The sequence below is a fragment of the Emydura macquarii genome, unplaced genomic scaffold (genome assembly GCF_026122565.2).
Source record: "Emydura macquarii macquarii isolate MOO-44397 ecotype Brisbane River unplaced genomic scaffold, CSIRO-AGI_Emac_v2 contig_1551, whole genome shotgun sequence".
Classification (NCBI taxonomy): domain Eukaryota; kingdom Metazoa; phylum Chordata; order Testudines; family Chelidae; genus Emydura; species Emydura macquarii.
In genome coordinates, this window is record NW_027131688.1 from 18,091,254 (window position 1) to 18,106,997 (window position 15,744).

The 15,744-nt window shown below is 41.7% G+C and overlaps 1 protein-coding gene across 1 annotated transcript; it reads right to left on the bottom strand.

The window, feature by feature from the left end:
• Positions 1 to 239: 239 nt before the first annotated feature.
• CUNH14orf180 (chromosome unknown C14orf180 homolog) lies at positions 240 to 14,711 on the bottom strand. Its single transcript, XM_067555152.1, has 4 exons — positions 14,599 to 14,711; positions 10,471 to 10,597; positions 8,266 to 8,292; positions 240 to 1,503 (listed from the first exon to the last, which is right to left on the bottom strand). Exons 1-4 carry the CDS (start codon positions 14,614 to 14,616, stop codon positions 1,301 to 1,303), a joined length of 375 nt encoding a protein of 124 aa, XP_067411253.1. The 5' UTR covers positions 14,617 to 14,711; the 3' UTR covers positions 240 to 1,300.
• Between the last annotated feature and the right edge of the window lie 1,033 nt (positions 14,712 to 15,744).

A 15,744-nucleotide genomic window follows, 5' to 3' on the forward strand; every position in this document is an offset into this window, starting at 1 on the left:
AGGTTTTTCTGCTGTTGCAGACTCTCAGGTGGTCTTTATCACTCTGAATACAGAAGGGCACTTGTCAGAATGTATTATTTAATGTTACTTAAAAAGAAGGCCAGGCAAAAAATGATGTTGCTATTCATGCCTATGGAGAAAATAAAGTCCAGAAAGCTATTGCTCATAGGCCAGATGAATTTGTTGCCTCTCTCTGGGACCCACTTGGATAGACACACAGATCCATTTGGACACACACAAGAGGTTCTCCACATTTATTGAAGTATCATTGTTAAAATGATCCCCTTCAGAGATATCTTTACTATGGGATATTAAAGGGGGCCCCTCAAGACAATGCAGCTTTATCCTTTTCCACCTTCACAAACAGTTAATTGTAGCATTATGCAAAGCCTTAAACTGTAGATGAGCCCGCATGAAATGAATACATGGATCCTCTGACTGAATACAAACTATATGTAAATTGAAGAAGTTTGCTGATGTCACAAATCATGTAAAATTGGCTCATGAGATTTATGGACTGAACCAAACTCATAGGATTAAACTACTGACTTGATAATTAACCTGGGTTTCAATTCTGTTGTGTACATTAGGCAAATAACTATATCCTGTTTAAATGACTTTCCATGCTCTCTTTCATGCCTGGGAACCTGGTGAAACATTTCCAAGAGCTATCTTTTGCCCATACAGGAGAAAGCATGAGGGGAAATGAGAACACCACCTGCCAAGGTTTTACTCACAATCATTTCACATATGTGTAAAATACAGCATTGCAGAGCCTTCAAACGCACCAGTAACATTTGTACACATTGCAGTAGCAAAACTGGAGAGAAATGATGGTCTTGTGCTTAAAGTACTGACCTGGGACTTGAATGACTTGCATCCAGTTCCTGGTGCTACCTACCTATGTGGCCTTGTTGAAATCAATTAATCTCTCTGTGTTCCTGTTCCTTCTCTCTTTCATGTTTCTTCAGTTTATAAGCTCTTTGAGGCAGGAACTATCTCTTACCAGGAATTTGTATACTGCTTAGGACAATGGAGCCCTGATTTTGGTTGCAACCTCTAGGTGGTAGTGTAATATACACAATAATCATAAAAGAAACGGAAAACAAGTGGCTACAGGAAAAGGTAAGTGTACAACAGAGTCAGCTCTATTAGTCTTCAAAGGGAAGGCTGGTGCATTCTCTGATGTTTGGTTTGAGTGGGCTTTGAACCTTGCACTGCAATATGCATTTAGATGTTACCCACTAAGATCTTTCTTAGGCCAGGCACAGGTCCACATGTGTGACAGCAGAGAACACTGTTATTGCCTCATAAACCAAGTCCAGCATTTCAAAGCAACGTGTCTTATCTGAAGAAAGAAGATAACGAGTTGGGATTGAAATTCTTCCAAGACTTTGAAATTCTGCTTCATGCTGTTGTAGTACAGACTCACAGCCAGGATCAGCACTATACAAAGTGAAATCCACAGGAGCAAAGGCAATCCAGCTGAATGCCTGTCATGTGCTGGGAGAGGTTGGGGAGAGAAAAGAAACAAGCATTATTTTAGTGTCGTCTTAAAGGGCTCCCAAATTTAACCCTCCCCACTGCTGCCTTTGTCCTGGTTTTCTGGTAACTGCAGGGAAAGCCGTGCTCTGGTTGTGAGTGCTTCTGTAGGCATCAGTTAAACAGCAGTGAGTCACACCGCCCTACAGAGGATACTGAATATCAAAGATGTAATCTAATGGAGCATTACTAGGGTTTAATTATATACAATAAGAACAAGATTACCATAGTTAATGCAGATTCTCGAATGTCTTCACAGCAATTATTTTTATACATTTAAGCAAAACACTAGGTTAAATACTAGAGAATATTAAGCAACCACGACTGATTATTTAATGCTCACAAATGTTCCATAAAGAGAGAGGAAGTAGATTACTTGCCTTTTCCCTTGTACATTAACTTGTTACAGGTCCTGCTAATTAAAATAAGAATGAGATGCTGAGCTATCAACTGAGGCTATGTCTACACTAGCACTTTTGTGGGAAAAACACCCCCCCGACTGACATAAGTTTTACCGACCGAAGCACTGGTTTGGACAGTTCTATGTTGAGAATCTTCTGCTGACATAGCTACCGCTGCTCATTGGGGGTGGTTTAATTATGCCAACAGGAGAGATCCCATTGGCATAGAGTGACTACATAGGATACCTTACAGTGGTACAGCTGCAGTGGTACAGCTCTGCTGCTGTAAGATCTCTAGTGTAGACATAGCCCAAGAGGGCACATTTACAATGCTTTCACAAGTCCAGTCTGCCTCTCAGAGCAGGTCTACACTACCACTTAAGTAAGTTGATCCAACTTACGTCGCTCAGGGGTGTGAAAAAGACACCCACCTGAGAGAGACAAATACAATGACCTTAGTGCTGCCCACACGGTTGTTATGTTGATGGGAGACGCTTTCCCACTGACAGCTTCCACCGCTTGTGGAGGTGGAGTAATTGTGCCGATGGGAGAGCGCTCTCCCGTCGGCATTCACCGTCTTCACCAGACACACTGTAGCGCTTCCAGTGTAGACCTGCCCTCCATGTTAAATGTGCTAATCACACTGGAATGTCCATAGTGTTTAATCACAAAAAGGAATATGTTGTAAACATTTCTTCGTGCTTGTAAAAATAATCTGAGGAATTTCAAATCACGATAGGTCAGGCATACAATACATGTGGAAATCATTGGGCTACGTTTTACATGCTTGGGTGCCATTCTGCAGTTGATTATAGCTGGGCAATGCCATTGTAACATTATCAGAGAGACTGGTCAGGACTAATAGGTACAAATAGAGATTTAGATATGAGATTGCATCTTTAGTGAATCTTTCTGTTACCCCTTTACGATGCAAGCAGTTAGCCAGTTTTCAGGGTCCTGCAGGTTGTTTCCACTAGGAGGAGAAATGGATGATGAAGCCAGGTATTTCTTTGTATATTCATAAATACAGAGGACTGCACCAAAGTCCAGTTTCCCTGAACATAGCAGGAGATAATTTATTTGCTCATAATTCTTAGCTTTTTTCAGTCAGCACTCTGCCCAAAACTCTCTTGACTCTTTCCAAAGTGCTTGTTCTGCTGTCCCCTTGGCTTTCTGCTCCTTCTCTGGGTCTGGTATTTCTCTCTCACACACAGACACGCAATCCAACAATCAATGCCCCAGCACCTGCGTTTGTTATATCAGTCCCCAGAAAAACTTCTTGGGTCTCATAGCTCAACTTCTACTTAAACCTTGCCATGTGCGTTGTGTTCTGCGTGGTGCTCCTCTTGTTTCAGCTTTCTGGTTTCAAAAAGGAGCTCATACACTTATCCTGAGTGACAGGTGACTGGTACACCTACCAGTTTCAGTGAAGTTTAATCCAATCCATAACTTTTCCATGGTGTATTCTATCACCACCCTGATGACAGCCCAGGGACTGATGGAGGCATAACCACCCCCTTCCATCCAACCAGTTGGGGGCCAACAGGCATAATCCTCCTCCTTCCAACCAACTGGAGGCTAATAAGGCAAGGATGACATTACAACAGCCCTATCCCACTGGCAGATACACTTACCCAGGAGGAATTCTCCAGTGGCCAGTTAATCTGGCATTACAGCAGTTTTGCACCACTAGTCTAAGGGCTAGGATCTGGAACCAAGTGTCTAGAGTTTCCTGATTTCTAAGGCTAGCTGGAGAAAGCTTTTCCTGGTTTAAGAGACCTGTGCAATAAGTTTGCACTGTGCTTCTATGCCTTATTCAAATTAGAAGAATAGGCTGCCATAAACAAATGGAGAAAAGTTGTTCTCTCTTGCCAGAGAGAGCAGGGCAAGAGGCAATGGGTTCAAACTACAGCAGAGCAGATTTAGATTAAATTTAAGAAAAATCTCCTAGCTGTAAGAACATGAGGACAATGGAACAAACTAGAGAAGTCATGGAAGCTCCTTCACTGGAGGTTTTCAAAAAGAGGCCAGATAGCCATCGGCCTGGGATGGTTTAGATACAACCAATCCTGCATCCTGGGAGGGGGTTAGAGTAGATGACCCTCGTGGTCCCTGCTAAACCTATGATTCTAGAGAGCAGCACAACAACCTGGAAAGGAATTGTATGTTCTCTCTGCTGCAGCATGGCTGAGCGCAGTGTATGCAGGTCATGCTGTGTATGGGGAAGGTTATTGGCAGTAAAAGGAAGCTGGGAATGAAGACATGGGCAGTGGTTAAGTAGATCAAAACAAGAGCGGGATCAGGCCAGTTCTGTTGGGTGATGTCACGTGTGTTGACGTTAGGTGCCAGATCCTCAGATGGTTTCATTTGGTGCCGCGACCTTGAATGCAAGGATTGTTCCTGTTCTGTGTGACAGCATTTTTCTGAGGGCAGCCGTATAGACTCTGACTGCCTGACAAGCTGAGATTGGCAACACCCCAGTGAACCTGAGAAGGGTCATCCTCATGATGCAGGCAAAGAAACAGGCACACCAGGATTAGGGCTAGATCTTCACCATACAGTCTCCTTTGAGTAAGGGGCAGTGTTATTGGGTACTTCCTGGCTCCTCCTCGCTGCTCTGGGGTGGGCATAAGTCATTTCTCCCCTGCTCCTGGAACAGCTAGTTACCCCCTGTGTGCCTGGCTATCTACTCTGGATGGCAAGTTGTGGGGGCTGTCTTCCCCCTTCCCATCTCTTTCCACGCCTTCCCTGCCCATTTGCCAGTGGCAGGAAGTATGGGGCAAGTGACCCCTGCTGCCCTCCTTGCAGGCTGAACAAGGAAATGAGCCCTGTCTTGTTCTCTGCACTGAAGCAACAAAAGTTTGTATGTAGCAACTAAATTATTTATTTATAGTTATCTAATTTATAATGTATTTAAAGATCACAGTGCTGTAGTGACAGAAATCAGGGCCTGGTGTCCACTCCTGCCTCCTGCTCACCTGACTATATCCTGGCAGCCCAGAGCCCCACCCTCCACTGTGGAAGGTGGTGACCCCCCTTGGATTCTGCAGTCGCACCCCATATCCTACCACTACAACAGCTGCTCCAAACTCCCTCTACTTTCCTTGCCCGGTTGAGCAAGGGCTGTGGCAATCTAGCCACACAGGAAGCTTGTGATATATCTCCACTCTCCTAATTCTCAGGTTTGTGTTTAAAAGCCATCCTTCTTTTCCCCCTAACAGCACGTGTGAACTATTTCTGAGAGCGTAATGGCTGCTCTATTTGGCTGCATGGTCACTGCACAGTCAGTGTTATTTTATAAAGGACTCTGAGTATTAAATGTGCTATCTAAAACCAAATTCATGCCTGAATAAAAAACGATAGTGTGCAACTATTTGCCTGGCATATGCACATAATCAATAAGAAGATAAAAATGTGGTGTGTATTGTTATGGGTAAAGGACGGCCATTAGCTGTAGCGTATTTAAATTAGCTTCTATTACCAGCCCTGGAATACATAGCAGTCAATTAAGCTGTCAAACAGATGTACATAAAAGAAGGTAAAAGTCATAAAATCAAGCAACAAGCACATAATAATGTATCAAAAAGTGTGTGGGGAGAAGGTAGAATGTTAATAGCCAATCATTTGAAAACTCACCAGAATCCAAATCGATGTTCTATAATAGAGTTGGGTGAATTATTTGCACCAAATAATTTCTTCATTTGAATGTAGCCTTTCTTTCTGCTTGCAGATTATCTGTGAACAGGCTTCAATTTTTATTAATTTTTCTGTTGTTTGGAATTATTCTATGAAAGGTTTATGTGGACATATCTGAGTCTGGGGATTGCTCACCAGCTCTTTCTGGTGAAGCTATTTGCTGTTTGATATTTCCACTGTGTGATTTGTCTCTCAAATCACTTGATTTCATTCCTCATTCTTAACTGGGTGGCAGACTTCAATAAAAAGGTCACAGTTAGGTTTCTAGTAGTGAAAACATTTTTGTGAAATGAAACTCACATTTTGATTCAGGCCTTTTTATTTCCTCTCCTTTGAAGTTCTTGCAAATTGTTTATAAATCACTCAAAGGTTGCTCTCTGCGTGGTTTACAAGGGATTCACACTTCAGATATAAAGATATTCATTAGTCTCCATTCATCTTGGAAATGCTCACTCCCTACTAATAAAGTTTTCTCAATAAGGGAGCAGAAAAAATAACGTGTGACGTAAAGGTAGGTCTACATTTCTGCTTAAGTTGATTTAACTTACGTCGCTCGGGGGTGTGAAAAAGTCACCCCCTGAGCGATGCAACTTACAGTGACTTAAGCACTGTTCACGCTGTCAGCTCTCCAGCCAATATAGCCTCTGCCTCTCGTGGAGGTGGGGTAATTATGCTGATGGGAGAGCGCTCTCCCGTCAGCATAGAGTGTCTGCACCAGACGCGCTACAGCGGCAGAGCTGCAGCAATGCAGTTACACCTCTGTAGTGCTTCTAGTGTAGCCCTGCCCTAAGTGTGAGGGTATGTCTGTACTTTGAGCTGGGGGAGTAATTCCCAGCTCAAGGAGACATACGTGGGTGATTGAATTAGAGTGCTAAAAATAGAGCATAGCTGCAGGGACGTGTAGTGTGAGGGGCTAGTTGCCATCACTACACCTCTGTCCAAGAAGCGAGGCATATACTCATGCCAGCTAGATCTTCCTGCTGCTTATGCCACTGTAGCTACACTCTGCTCGTAACATGGTAGTTTGATTAGAGTAATGCCAGCTTGTCTCCTGTAGCTGGGAATAAACACCACCAGCTTGAAGTGTAGCCATACTCTGAGATCAACTATCAGACGCTATGCATAACGAACAGTGCGCCGGTATAGCGGAAGTTAATTCTGATCATTCCAAACACATTTAGACTTAACTATGTTCGTTGCATAATTGCAAATAAATTCTTTAAAAAATCAGTCTGCTCATGCTAATTTGGAAACAGAAAAAAGGGCTAAATTCTTGAACTGGTCAGTGAAACTTCAAAGGAACTGTATTCCATCAGAATATCAAAAATCATCAGAAATCAAAAGACTTTGTGAAACAGGGTAGATTTTGGCAAGGACTTTTTTGTTATAAAATGAAAGAAAAAAGTTTTGAGAATGTCAAAACATCCTATTTTGACATTTTTGGAATGAAATGTTTCAATTTTTGTGTTTTTTAAATTAATTTTCATTTTAAAACACTTTATTTTGATTTATTATCTACTGTGATAGATAAAACAGAATTTTAAAGTGTAATTAGAAAACTAGACATTCTGAGTTTGTTAAAACAAAACATTTCGAACGACTCAGAATTAATTTTTTTTCTGGAATTTTCAATCATGGTGAATTATGAATTTTCGGTTTTCACTGCAATTTGTAACCAAGCCAGATTTCAAAATCCTTTGTGAAATGGAACTTCATTCCTCTGCACAGCTCCATTAAACCCGTTAGCTAAACTGTTTGTTACAAATAGCACACTCAGTTCCACTTAAGAGGCAGATGGTCTGTGATAGTGGTACAAGACTGGATCTCAAGAGTGCAGGGTTCAAGTCCTGGCTCTGATACAGATGTTCTGCATGACTTGGGACAAATCACTTATCACCAACTCAGCTGATTTAGACCAACGGAGGATCTAAAGCAGCAGCTCTGTGTCTCAGATCCTCATCTGTAAAATGGGGATACTAACACTCCCTTTCATCTAACTTGTCTATTTAGACTGTGGGCTCTTCGGAGAAGGAACAATCCCTAAATATGTATGTGTATGGCACAATGGATCCCAATCTTGGTTGGGGCCTCCAGATGTTCTTGGGATATAGTCAGTAATAATAACATGTGCACACATACTTGCTGGAGTATTTCTGCAACTTTTGTTTGCCTTGAATATTCTTGCACACACAAAAAGAGAAAACAGGATTTTAATTATTTCCTTCACATCACCACTGTGTTAATGAACTACATATTCACCACGGGTAGAAGTCAGCTGAGAGAACTACTGCTTAGCTCCGGGGGCAAGAGGGAGGGTTTCACTTCCATATCTCAGTGAAAAACCTGGACCCATTTTATTGCCATAAAATGTATTAATTATGTTTAAATTAAACATGGCTCCGGGGATTGAATTATTGTTTCCACTATTTGTCTTACCTTTTGTTGGTTTAAAATACTGGAGCAGAACTCATCACATATTGTGGTTCATGCACACAAAAAAACAGTGACAGCATGAAACAATTCCTATTCATGTAGTATCGCCGCACAATTAATTGCAGCAGCAGGTAGGCAATCTGAGGTTAGTGCCTTGGATGGCCCACAGTTATAATGTAAAACTTCAACTTACCAACTCTGTAGTCACAGCAGGAAATGTCTAGAAAATAGAATGAAAATGTTCTTACATGCTAACAAAGGCCTCCTTAGGGCAGCAGAATGAAATAGGCAAGCTTGCTAGGGGGCTCTGGCTGTGTCTTTTTGAAATAGTCCATTTACACAGTTGTGTTAAAGATAGTGGGCCAAATCCTAAACTGGTGTGAATTGACACAAGACTTTTGACTTCTGTGAAGCTACACCCTTTCATGCCAGATGAGGATCTGACCTATCTGGCCCACTAAGTGAAAGTTTCTGCCTAAAAACTGCAAGCGTGAAAATGCAGAAGCATTTCAGGAAGAAATGGAAAACAGACAGTGATGGAGTAGGAATGTAAGATCTGGAGTCTGCTGCTGTTGTGATTGGGATAAGAGGTTTTGTAGCTGTCGCCAAGAAGGAACGCCTTATCTGAATCATTTTCAGCATGAAAATGAGACAGTCCAGCAGGCTGAGGTAGGAAGTTAAGTTTAAAAACAAACACTTTTGTAACATGGATTCCTCATCTAACAATGTCCCAGAACGGTGCATGTTTGGCAAGGACAGCTCGAGCAGAATCCAGCATGAAAAATACAGCGAATGGAAAAACGTCATTGGCGCCAACAAGCTTTCTCTTACCAGCCTCTAACTGAATTATATTAATAGCATTGTACGGAGAAACTAATCACAGGCTGTTTGTAATAAAGAAAATTAGTTATAGCTCTTGAAGTGAAAGACTGGGAATTGTTCCTGTCTTAAAAAAAACCTGGGTCTGATTCTCCTCTCACTTACACTTCACCATGAATCAGGAGTACCTTGAAAGGTTAGTTTGCAGCAAGGGAGATTTAGGTGAGATATTAGGGAAAACTTTTGAACAATAAGGATAGTTAAGCCCTGGAACAGGTTACTTAGGAGGTTGTACAATCCCTGACACAGGTGTTTTTAAAGAACAGGATAAAGAAACACCTGTCAGGGATGGTCTAGGTATATTTAATTCTGCCTCAGCGCAGGGGGATGGACTGACCTCTTGAGGTCCCTTCTAGTCCTACATTTCTAGGATTCAATGGCAACCAGGTAAAGTGAGAGGAGAATCAGACCCGTTTGAATTCCATTCCACACAGTCCAACTTGCACTAGAGAGGTGTTATTGTATTTGTCACTGTTAATATGGACATAAATGCTGAGGGTGAGAGGGGGGATAATAATTTCTCCTCAGACTTGTGGTGTTAAGCATGCAAGTGGACACCCACAGAATTTAGGAGCAACTTACTGGCTCCTTTCACATGCCAGGTTCTGACTGACTAGAAAGTCCCAAAGATACCACAAAGCTGACCAAAGCCCACTGAAGTCAGTTGGAAGCTGTTACTAATTTCACGGGGTATTGGATCATGCCCAACCTTGCACAGTGATGTATTACAAAGCCAGGGAAAGCCGTGAGGCCTAGCAGCCCATTCAGTACCTGCACCACCTTCCTCATATTGCATTTTTCACTGTCGACAAAGTGATAATGCAGAATTACCATCAGGCCAAAAGCATTTAAATTCAATTCATACATATGTTAATTTTTTGTTATGCTTGATTCCCCAATGAATGCGCTAGCTTCCTATAGTACAATACAATTTTTCGTTCATAGTATAGTGCATTAAAGTTAGAACGATGAGACAACTCTTATTTAGTTATTAGTTGTATAATGTGACTGGTGTATACAATGCTTTGTAGACATAAGGAGACATGGGGGAAGTTCCCCCATCCAGGATAAGTCTCCTTTGTCCCAGAGTGACATGAACAGCATTTAAATCTGTCTTAAAGAGGCACCACCTCCATCCCTGGTCCACAGAGGGGGTGTTCTGGGATGGGATGGGGTAGAAAGGGACGTGATCAGAACGTACAGCTCTGTCAATCCCCAGCTATTAGAATGCTCCTTTTAGGGGACTGTTCCAGGAGGTCAGCAAGAATAGTTCTCTGGTTGTTCTACCTTGTGCCTATTTTGCCATCAGGTAAGGCAGAAAGTGGATCACAGCCACTATGCTGAAGACTGAGCTGAAGGACTCTGCCCCAAGAAATTGCCCTGATTTACACAGATAACACAATGAATAATGACAACAGACATTGGTGAGGAGGGGGATGTGGAAAGAGGAGGAGAACAATAAAAACTGGACAGAGAATGCCACTCTTAAGTATAAATAGTTTTAATATCTTGAACATACCATGTCCAGTGATCTCTTCTGGCTCACGAAATCGAACCCTTCTCTCTGCTTTTCGCTTTTTACTCACAGCTTGGTTCACGGGTGGCCGTTTCCTCAGTATCGAAGGAGGACAGCTACTACAATTCGTCTAGGTAATCGATCAAAGCACAAAATGCCATGATTCAAACTGGAGTAATGCCTTTCAAATGACGCTTTGAACTTTCTTTGGCTAGATTTATAGGGTGTCCTTCCGCAGACCTTTGAAACACACTTGTTGAGACATTGTTTACACTCAGATCCGTGCTGTATTTACAGCGAAGTAACACTGCACTTCCTTTCAGAGTCATAGATCGGGAGTTCACTAGAACTGTCATCTCCCGAAGAAATGACAGAGTAGGAGAACTTGGTTAAAATATAAAAATACAAGAATTACTATTTTTGGAACCAACTGATTTAATTCAAAAAGGGATTTTTCTTAATCTGACAGAATAAGATAATTTAAAAAGTTGCATAGTCCTAATAGGATAGAAAAACACAAACATGATATGATATATATGCATCCTATTACAGAGATGTCTTTCTAACTATTCTTCCAAGTTAAGCAGCTCCATTGTGGATTGTCACGTATCATTTCAGTGACTGATACAACACACTAGCCTCATGTTTGTGTATCATCCTGATGTGTAAGATATGGTAACTCATATGCCCATTTAAATTTAGGTATATTTATATTGTCTTTCTCACTTTTTGCTTGAAAACAACATTCAGTCTAGATCATAGAGTCAAATTGTTGTGAATTGTGTGGCCAAATGGCAAATAAGATAACGTAAAAAATCCCAGTTTCCTCTTAAAAATGCACTTTATCATGATATGGTCAAGGTCTATAAATGAATCCAGATCAGTTAAGAACTGTACAGTGCACACAAGCACCCTGAGAAAGTGGACAAAGCAGATGTAACATTCTGTATTTTGAAAAGGCCTTACTGTGGGGATGGGAGTTTTCCCTGATACATTATTACTTTGTGATCAAAATCCAGTGATGCTGATGAATATATTTGCTCACAAGTGTCCATCCTTCCTCCCCTAGCAACCTACTGGGCACAGCGAAGGCAGTGCCTAGCACAATGACGTTCTGGTCTATGACTAGGGGTCTTTGGCTCTATGGTAACACAAATAAAAATAATAAAAATAGTTGTTGATGCTGTTTCCACTGTTCTTCCTCCCTTTCCTCATGTTTCATCACTTTGCCCCCTCTAGCTTATGTTCCTTTCTCTCCATCCCTGAGTCACCCAACACCATTCTATGCCCTCTTTTCTCTCTAGTTTAATCTTTCTACCCCCTCACTGCCTGTTCCTGCCTTCTGCCCATTCATACAGGTGAAATGCCTCTCGCGCACCTAACCTACCCCCCCCCCCCCCACACACACATTGGGTCGCAGACACTGGATTAAGACATGCTACAGCATGTGCAGGGCTGTGTCAACGGCCTTCACAGTTAGCCCTGTCTCCCTGAGTAGAGAGGACAAATGGGTGCCCCATGATGTGTCACACTGTGCTGCATTGGCTTCCACCTCAATCAAAATCAGGCTGGCTACATAGCAACAAATGGGAAAAGAATAACTCTGTATGTTTTAACACATGGGGCTAGAATTCACCATCCCTGTCCTAACTGCACAGAGGAACGATGTTAATGTGGAATGATTCTTTTTGGGGGTAGAAAGGATGGAAAAAAGGGCTATAAATTTGCGGCCATATCTTGAAGTCTTTAATCAGGCCTAATTCAGGTCTTGATTCAGCAAAGCACTTTAAGCACATGTTTAATTCCAGTGATGTCAGGGGGACTTGTGCTGAATGGCTTTATTCAAGGGGATTTATACTTGAATAAGGTCTGTGTTAGGACCTCAGGATTTGACACTATGGTTGCAGTTTAGAAGGCGTCTCTCATTTATCATTCAGGACATGAATCTACCCTTGGATCATCCAGGATCCCAGGAAAAGTCCTGTTCACATTATGGGGAGGGAGTAGTAAAATGAGGTGTCATGATCTGAAAGGGCTAAAGATAAAATGTAGAAGTGTTACCTAGAGAAGATCCTTCTCATAGGCTCATAGGAATCACCATATCAGATCAGACTAGTGGTCCTGGTCCTAGGTCAGTAACCTGACTGTGACAGTGGCCTGTACCAGATGCTTCTGGGGAAGATTCAAGAAACCCAGCCTTAGGTAGTTAAGGCATAACCATAACATAGGGGAAAGTCTCTCCAATTCATAAATTGTAAGACCAGAAGAGACCAGAATGGTATGCAGGAAATCAGACTGGATGATCATAATGGTCTCCTCCTGCATAACACAAGCCATAGAACCTCACCTAGCAATTCCTGCATAAAGCCCGTAACTTCTGGTTAAGCTATAGTGAATCTTTCAGAAAAGTATCAAGACCTGATTTAAAGAGCTCGAATGATGGAGAATCCTTCCCTTTATTAGTCCTTCCCTTCATTAGTCAGGTGTCCTGAAGCATGAAGGTTCATATATATTTTCCAAAATTTTTGAGGATTTTTCCCCACAATCTTTTCTATTATAACTCTGCATGTTCTTGTTATCCATATAAATGTCCAATCCTTTCTTTGGAATCTTCCTGGGCAAATGGCCTCACAGATATATCACAGCAATGAGTTCTATTGTGCATATGAAAAAGTATTTCCTGTTATCAGTTTTAAACTCGCTGCCTTTCCGTTTAATTGCATGTTCTCTGAGAGCCACCAGCATGTGACTAGACATCCAGGAAAAGTGGCTGGAGTAGGCAATATAAGTGAATTTAAGCTAAATATGAATATATTCAACAATACTACTTAAGTGATATTTTTAGATAGGCAGCTGAAAAATGAGGCTTTCCTGTTAAGTGGAAAGGGATTAGAAGGACTAGATCACAGACAAATGTCTCTACATCCATGTATGTAAATGAGGCTGTGCTTTTTATAATGATTGCTGTATTTCTATGATCGTTTTGGGCTTTCTTTTTAGAAACCATTCCCAATCTCAAACTCTTGCAAATATCACTGCACTTAATCTTGCTTCTGTTGATAATATGTGGGTGAAAGTCATCAGCAAATGATATAGCTGTAGTGGGATCACATATATCTCTCTGCAGTACAGTTATGGCCTCACTTTATACGTTTTACAAATTAGATCCATTATTATAGTAATAAAGTGGGATTTTAACATTAGAATTTTCTACAGATATTATAATGAAATTATTGATCGAATTTTAGTTGGGAAGAGACATGATTCACTGTCCAAGGGGCTTTAACAGCTGCCAATCAAACAGTGAAGGCCAGTCATCATTAAATATACATTTTTCCATCAAAAACTCCAGAGCTGATCATTGAAATATGACGCTTTATTGTTTTACTGTGTAAATAGCATAAGTAGAGCTTACTGTTTTGTTTTCCTGGGGCTATTTATCCACTATGACATGCCTAACTGCTCCGCTTTTGTGTTCTTCCACAGGCTTGGTGAAATCCCCACAAAGCAGTGCCTTGTAAATGCTCCTTAGCCATGGGGCAAATTTATTTCTGAATGGGATGAGTGGGCTTAGTTCTGCTCTCAGTTATACTGGTGCGATAATCACCAGGGTCCAGACTGTGCCTCTCTGGAAGGGAGTATGGGGTGTATGTTATCCCCTTGTTACCTAGGTCACCATTTGGGAGAGGAAGAGCAGCCTCTGTAGAGCTGCTACTCTCCCTCATGCACATTATAGTTGGGGAGAGGGCAGGCAAAGGTGGGAATGGACAGAGTCTTGGCTCTCTCCATCCAATGCACTGGACAGCATGAGTAAGTTTGACACACCAGGGGAAGAAATCTGTGCTGGGGGTAGGGCTGGTGTTCATGTCTTTGACTGAAAATAAAGCTCCGTTGACATACACCAGTTGAGGACCTGCCAAACGTCTGCACCATTTCAAAAGTTTATAACTATAAATCGTGGATTAAAAGCATTACAGTTTTTCTAAACTGTAATGAAAGTTGCTTTTCACTTAACAGACAGGAAAGCAGCATTCAGATTAGGAAAGCAGCTTGCTTTTGATGCACTGGGATTCTCCACTGAAAGCAATGTATAAACAGAGCAGTTTGAAGTAGCTCAGATATTTGCCTTACCTTCTCTTTCCTGTACATTGGAGTGACCGAAGCCTCTGCCTCATGCTGCAGTGAGCTGACAGCTGCAGGGCATCTAAAACTCTCTGGGCAACCCACTCTCTGATGCCTCCTGCAAGGATGTCACTGTGCCTGGAAGTCCTTAATTGCGCAGTCTCAACACATCCTTAGGGGAGAAAATTTCTTTCTTAAAACTGTTCATGTCAGACCCTATTTGGGCAGGTTGCTGAGGGCTTTCTGGTTCAGGGGGCCTCAATTACCACTGACTTCCTTGGGAGATGAAGTTACCTGGAAGCTCCCTGGAGGACCTCAGCACATCTTAGAATCGAGTTTGTAAGATTTTTCAATGAAATTTTAACAGATGTCCAAATCAGTATGAAATCAACACGGGCTAGAGTGTGACTTGAGACACAGCCCTGAGCAAGGAGGGGTGCACAAGCTGCATTGCCCCTGAAGTAATAAGTCACAATTCCTCCCCTGGTTCTTCCTTTCTGCAGAGGAGTAGTAATTTTGCTGCTGGTTTATACCAGCACCCATATGCTGACTAAGCTACTCTGGCCAGCATGTACAGGGGGTAGAGCCAAATATCCACCCATTCCCCACCATCTGCCCCAAGATGGTCATAAGCAGGGAAGTATCCTCTCCTACCTCTATATCCCTGTACTAACGTTGCCCGTGTAGGGGAGCGTAAGGAGGTGGGTCTTTTACTCCATCTTAATCTTTGCACAGGTGCATATGCCAAGTCACAATTTAGCCCTAGACAACAGAACTGGGGGTAATGATTTCTTTCCCCATGAAAAAAAATTCAATGGAAACAAAATTGTTTTCATTATTTACAAAATTTGTTTTTGAATTTTTGGGGGGAGGATTTTCTTGAAAAAGCAAAAACTAAACATTTGTTTGTTTTCAGTAAATGAAAATGGACAGTGTTAGATTGTAGAGGGGGGAAGGTTTTACGTTACCGAAAGATGAAAAAAAAAATCAGTGTCTGATAACCCGATCCCCCAGAATTTTAACAAAAACAGATTTCATTGGCAACAATGTAATCATTTACTTGAAAAGCCATTATCTGTCCAAAAAAAAAAAAAAAAAATTGGATGCAAAATTGCCAATCAGCTCTAATAACTAATCATTTAAAATTGACATTCT

Coding starts and splice junctions, on each gene's coding strand:
- CUNH14orf180 (XM_067555152.1), bottom strand. Junction 8,293..10,470: donor AGAAGAGATCACTGGACATG/GTATGTTCAAGA, acceptor TCTATTTTCTAG/ACATTTCCTGCTGTGACTAC. Junction 1,504..8,265: donor CTGCTGTGACTACAGAGTTG/GTAAGTTGAAGT, acceptor AACCTCTCCCAG/CACATGACAGGCATTCAGCT.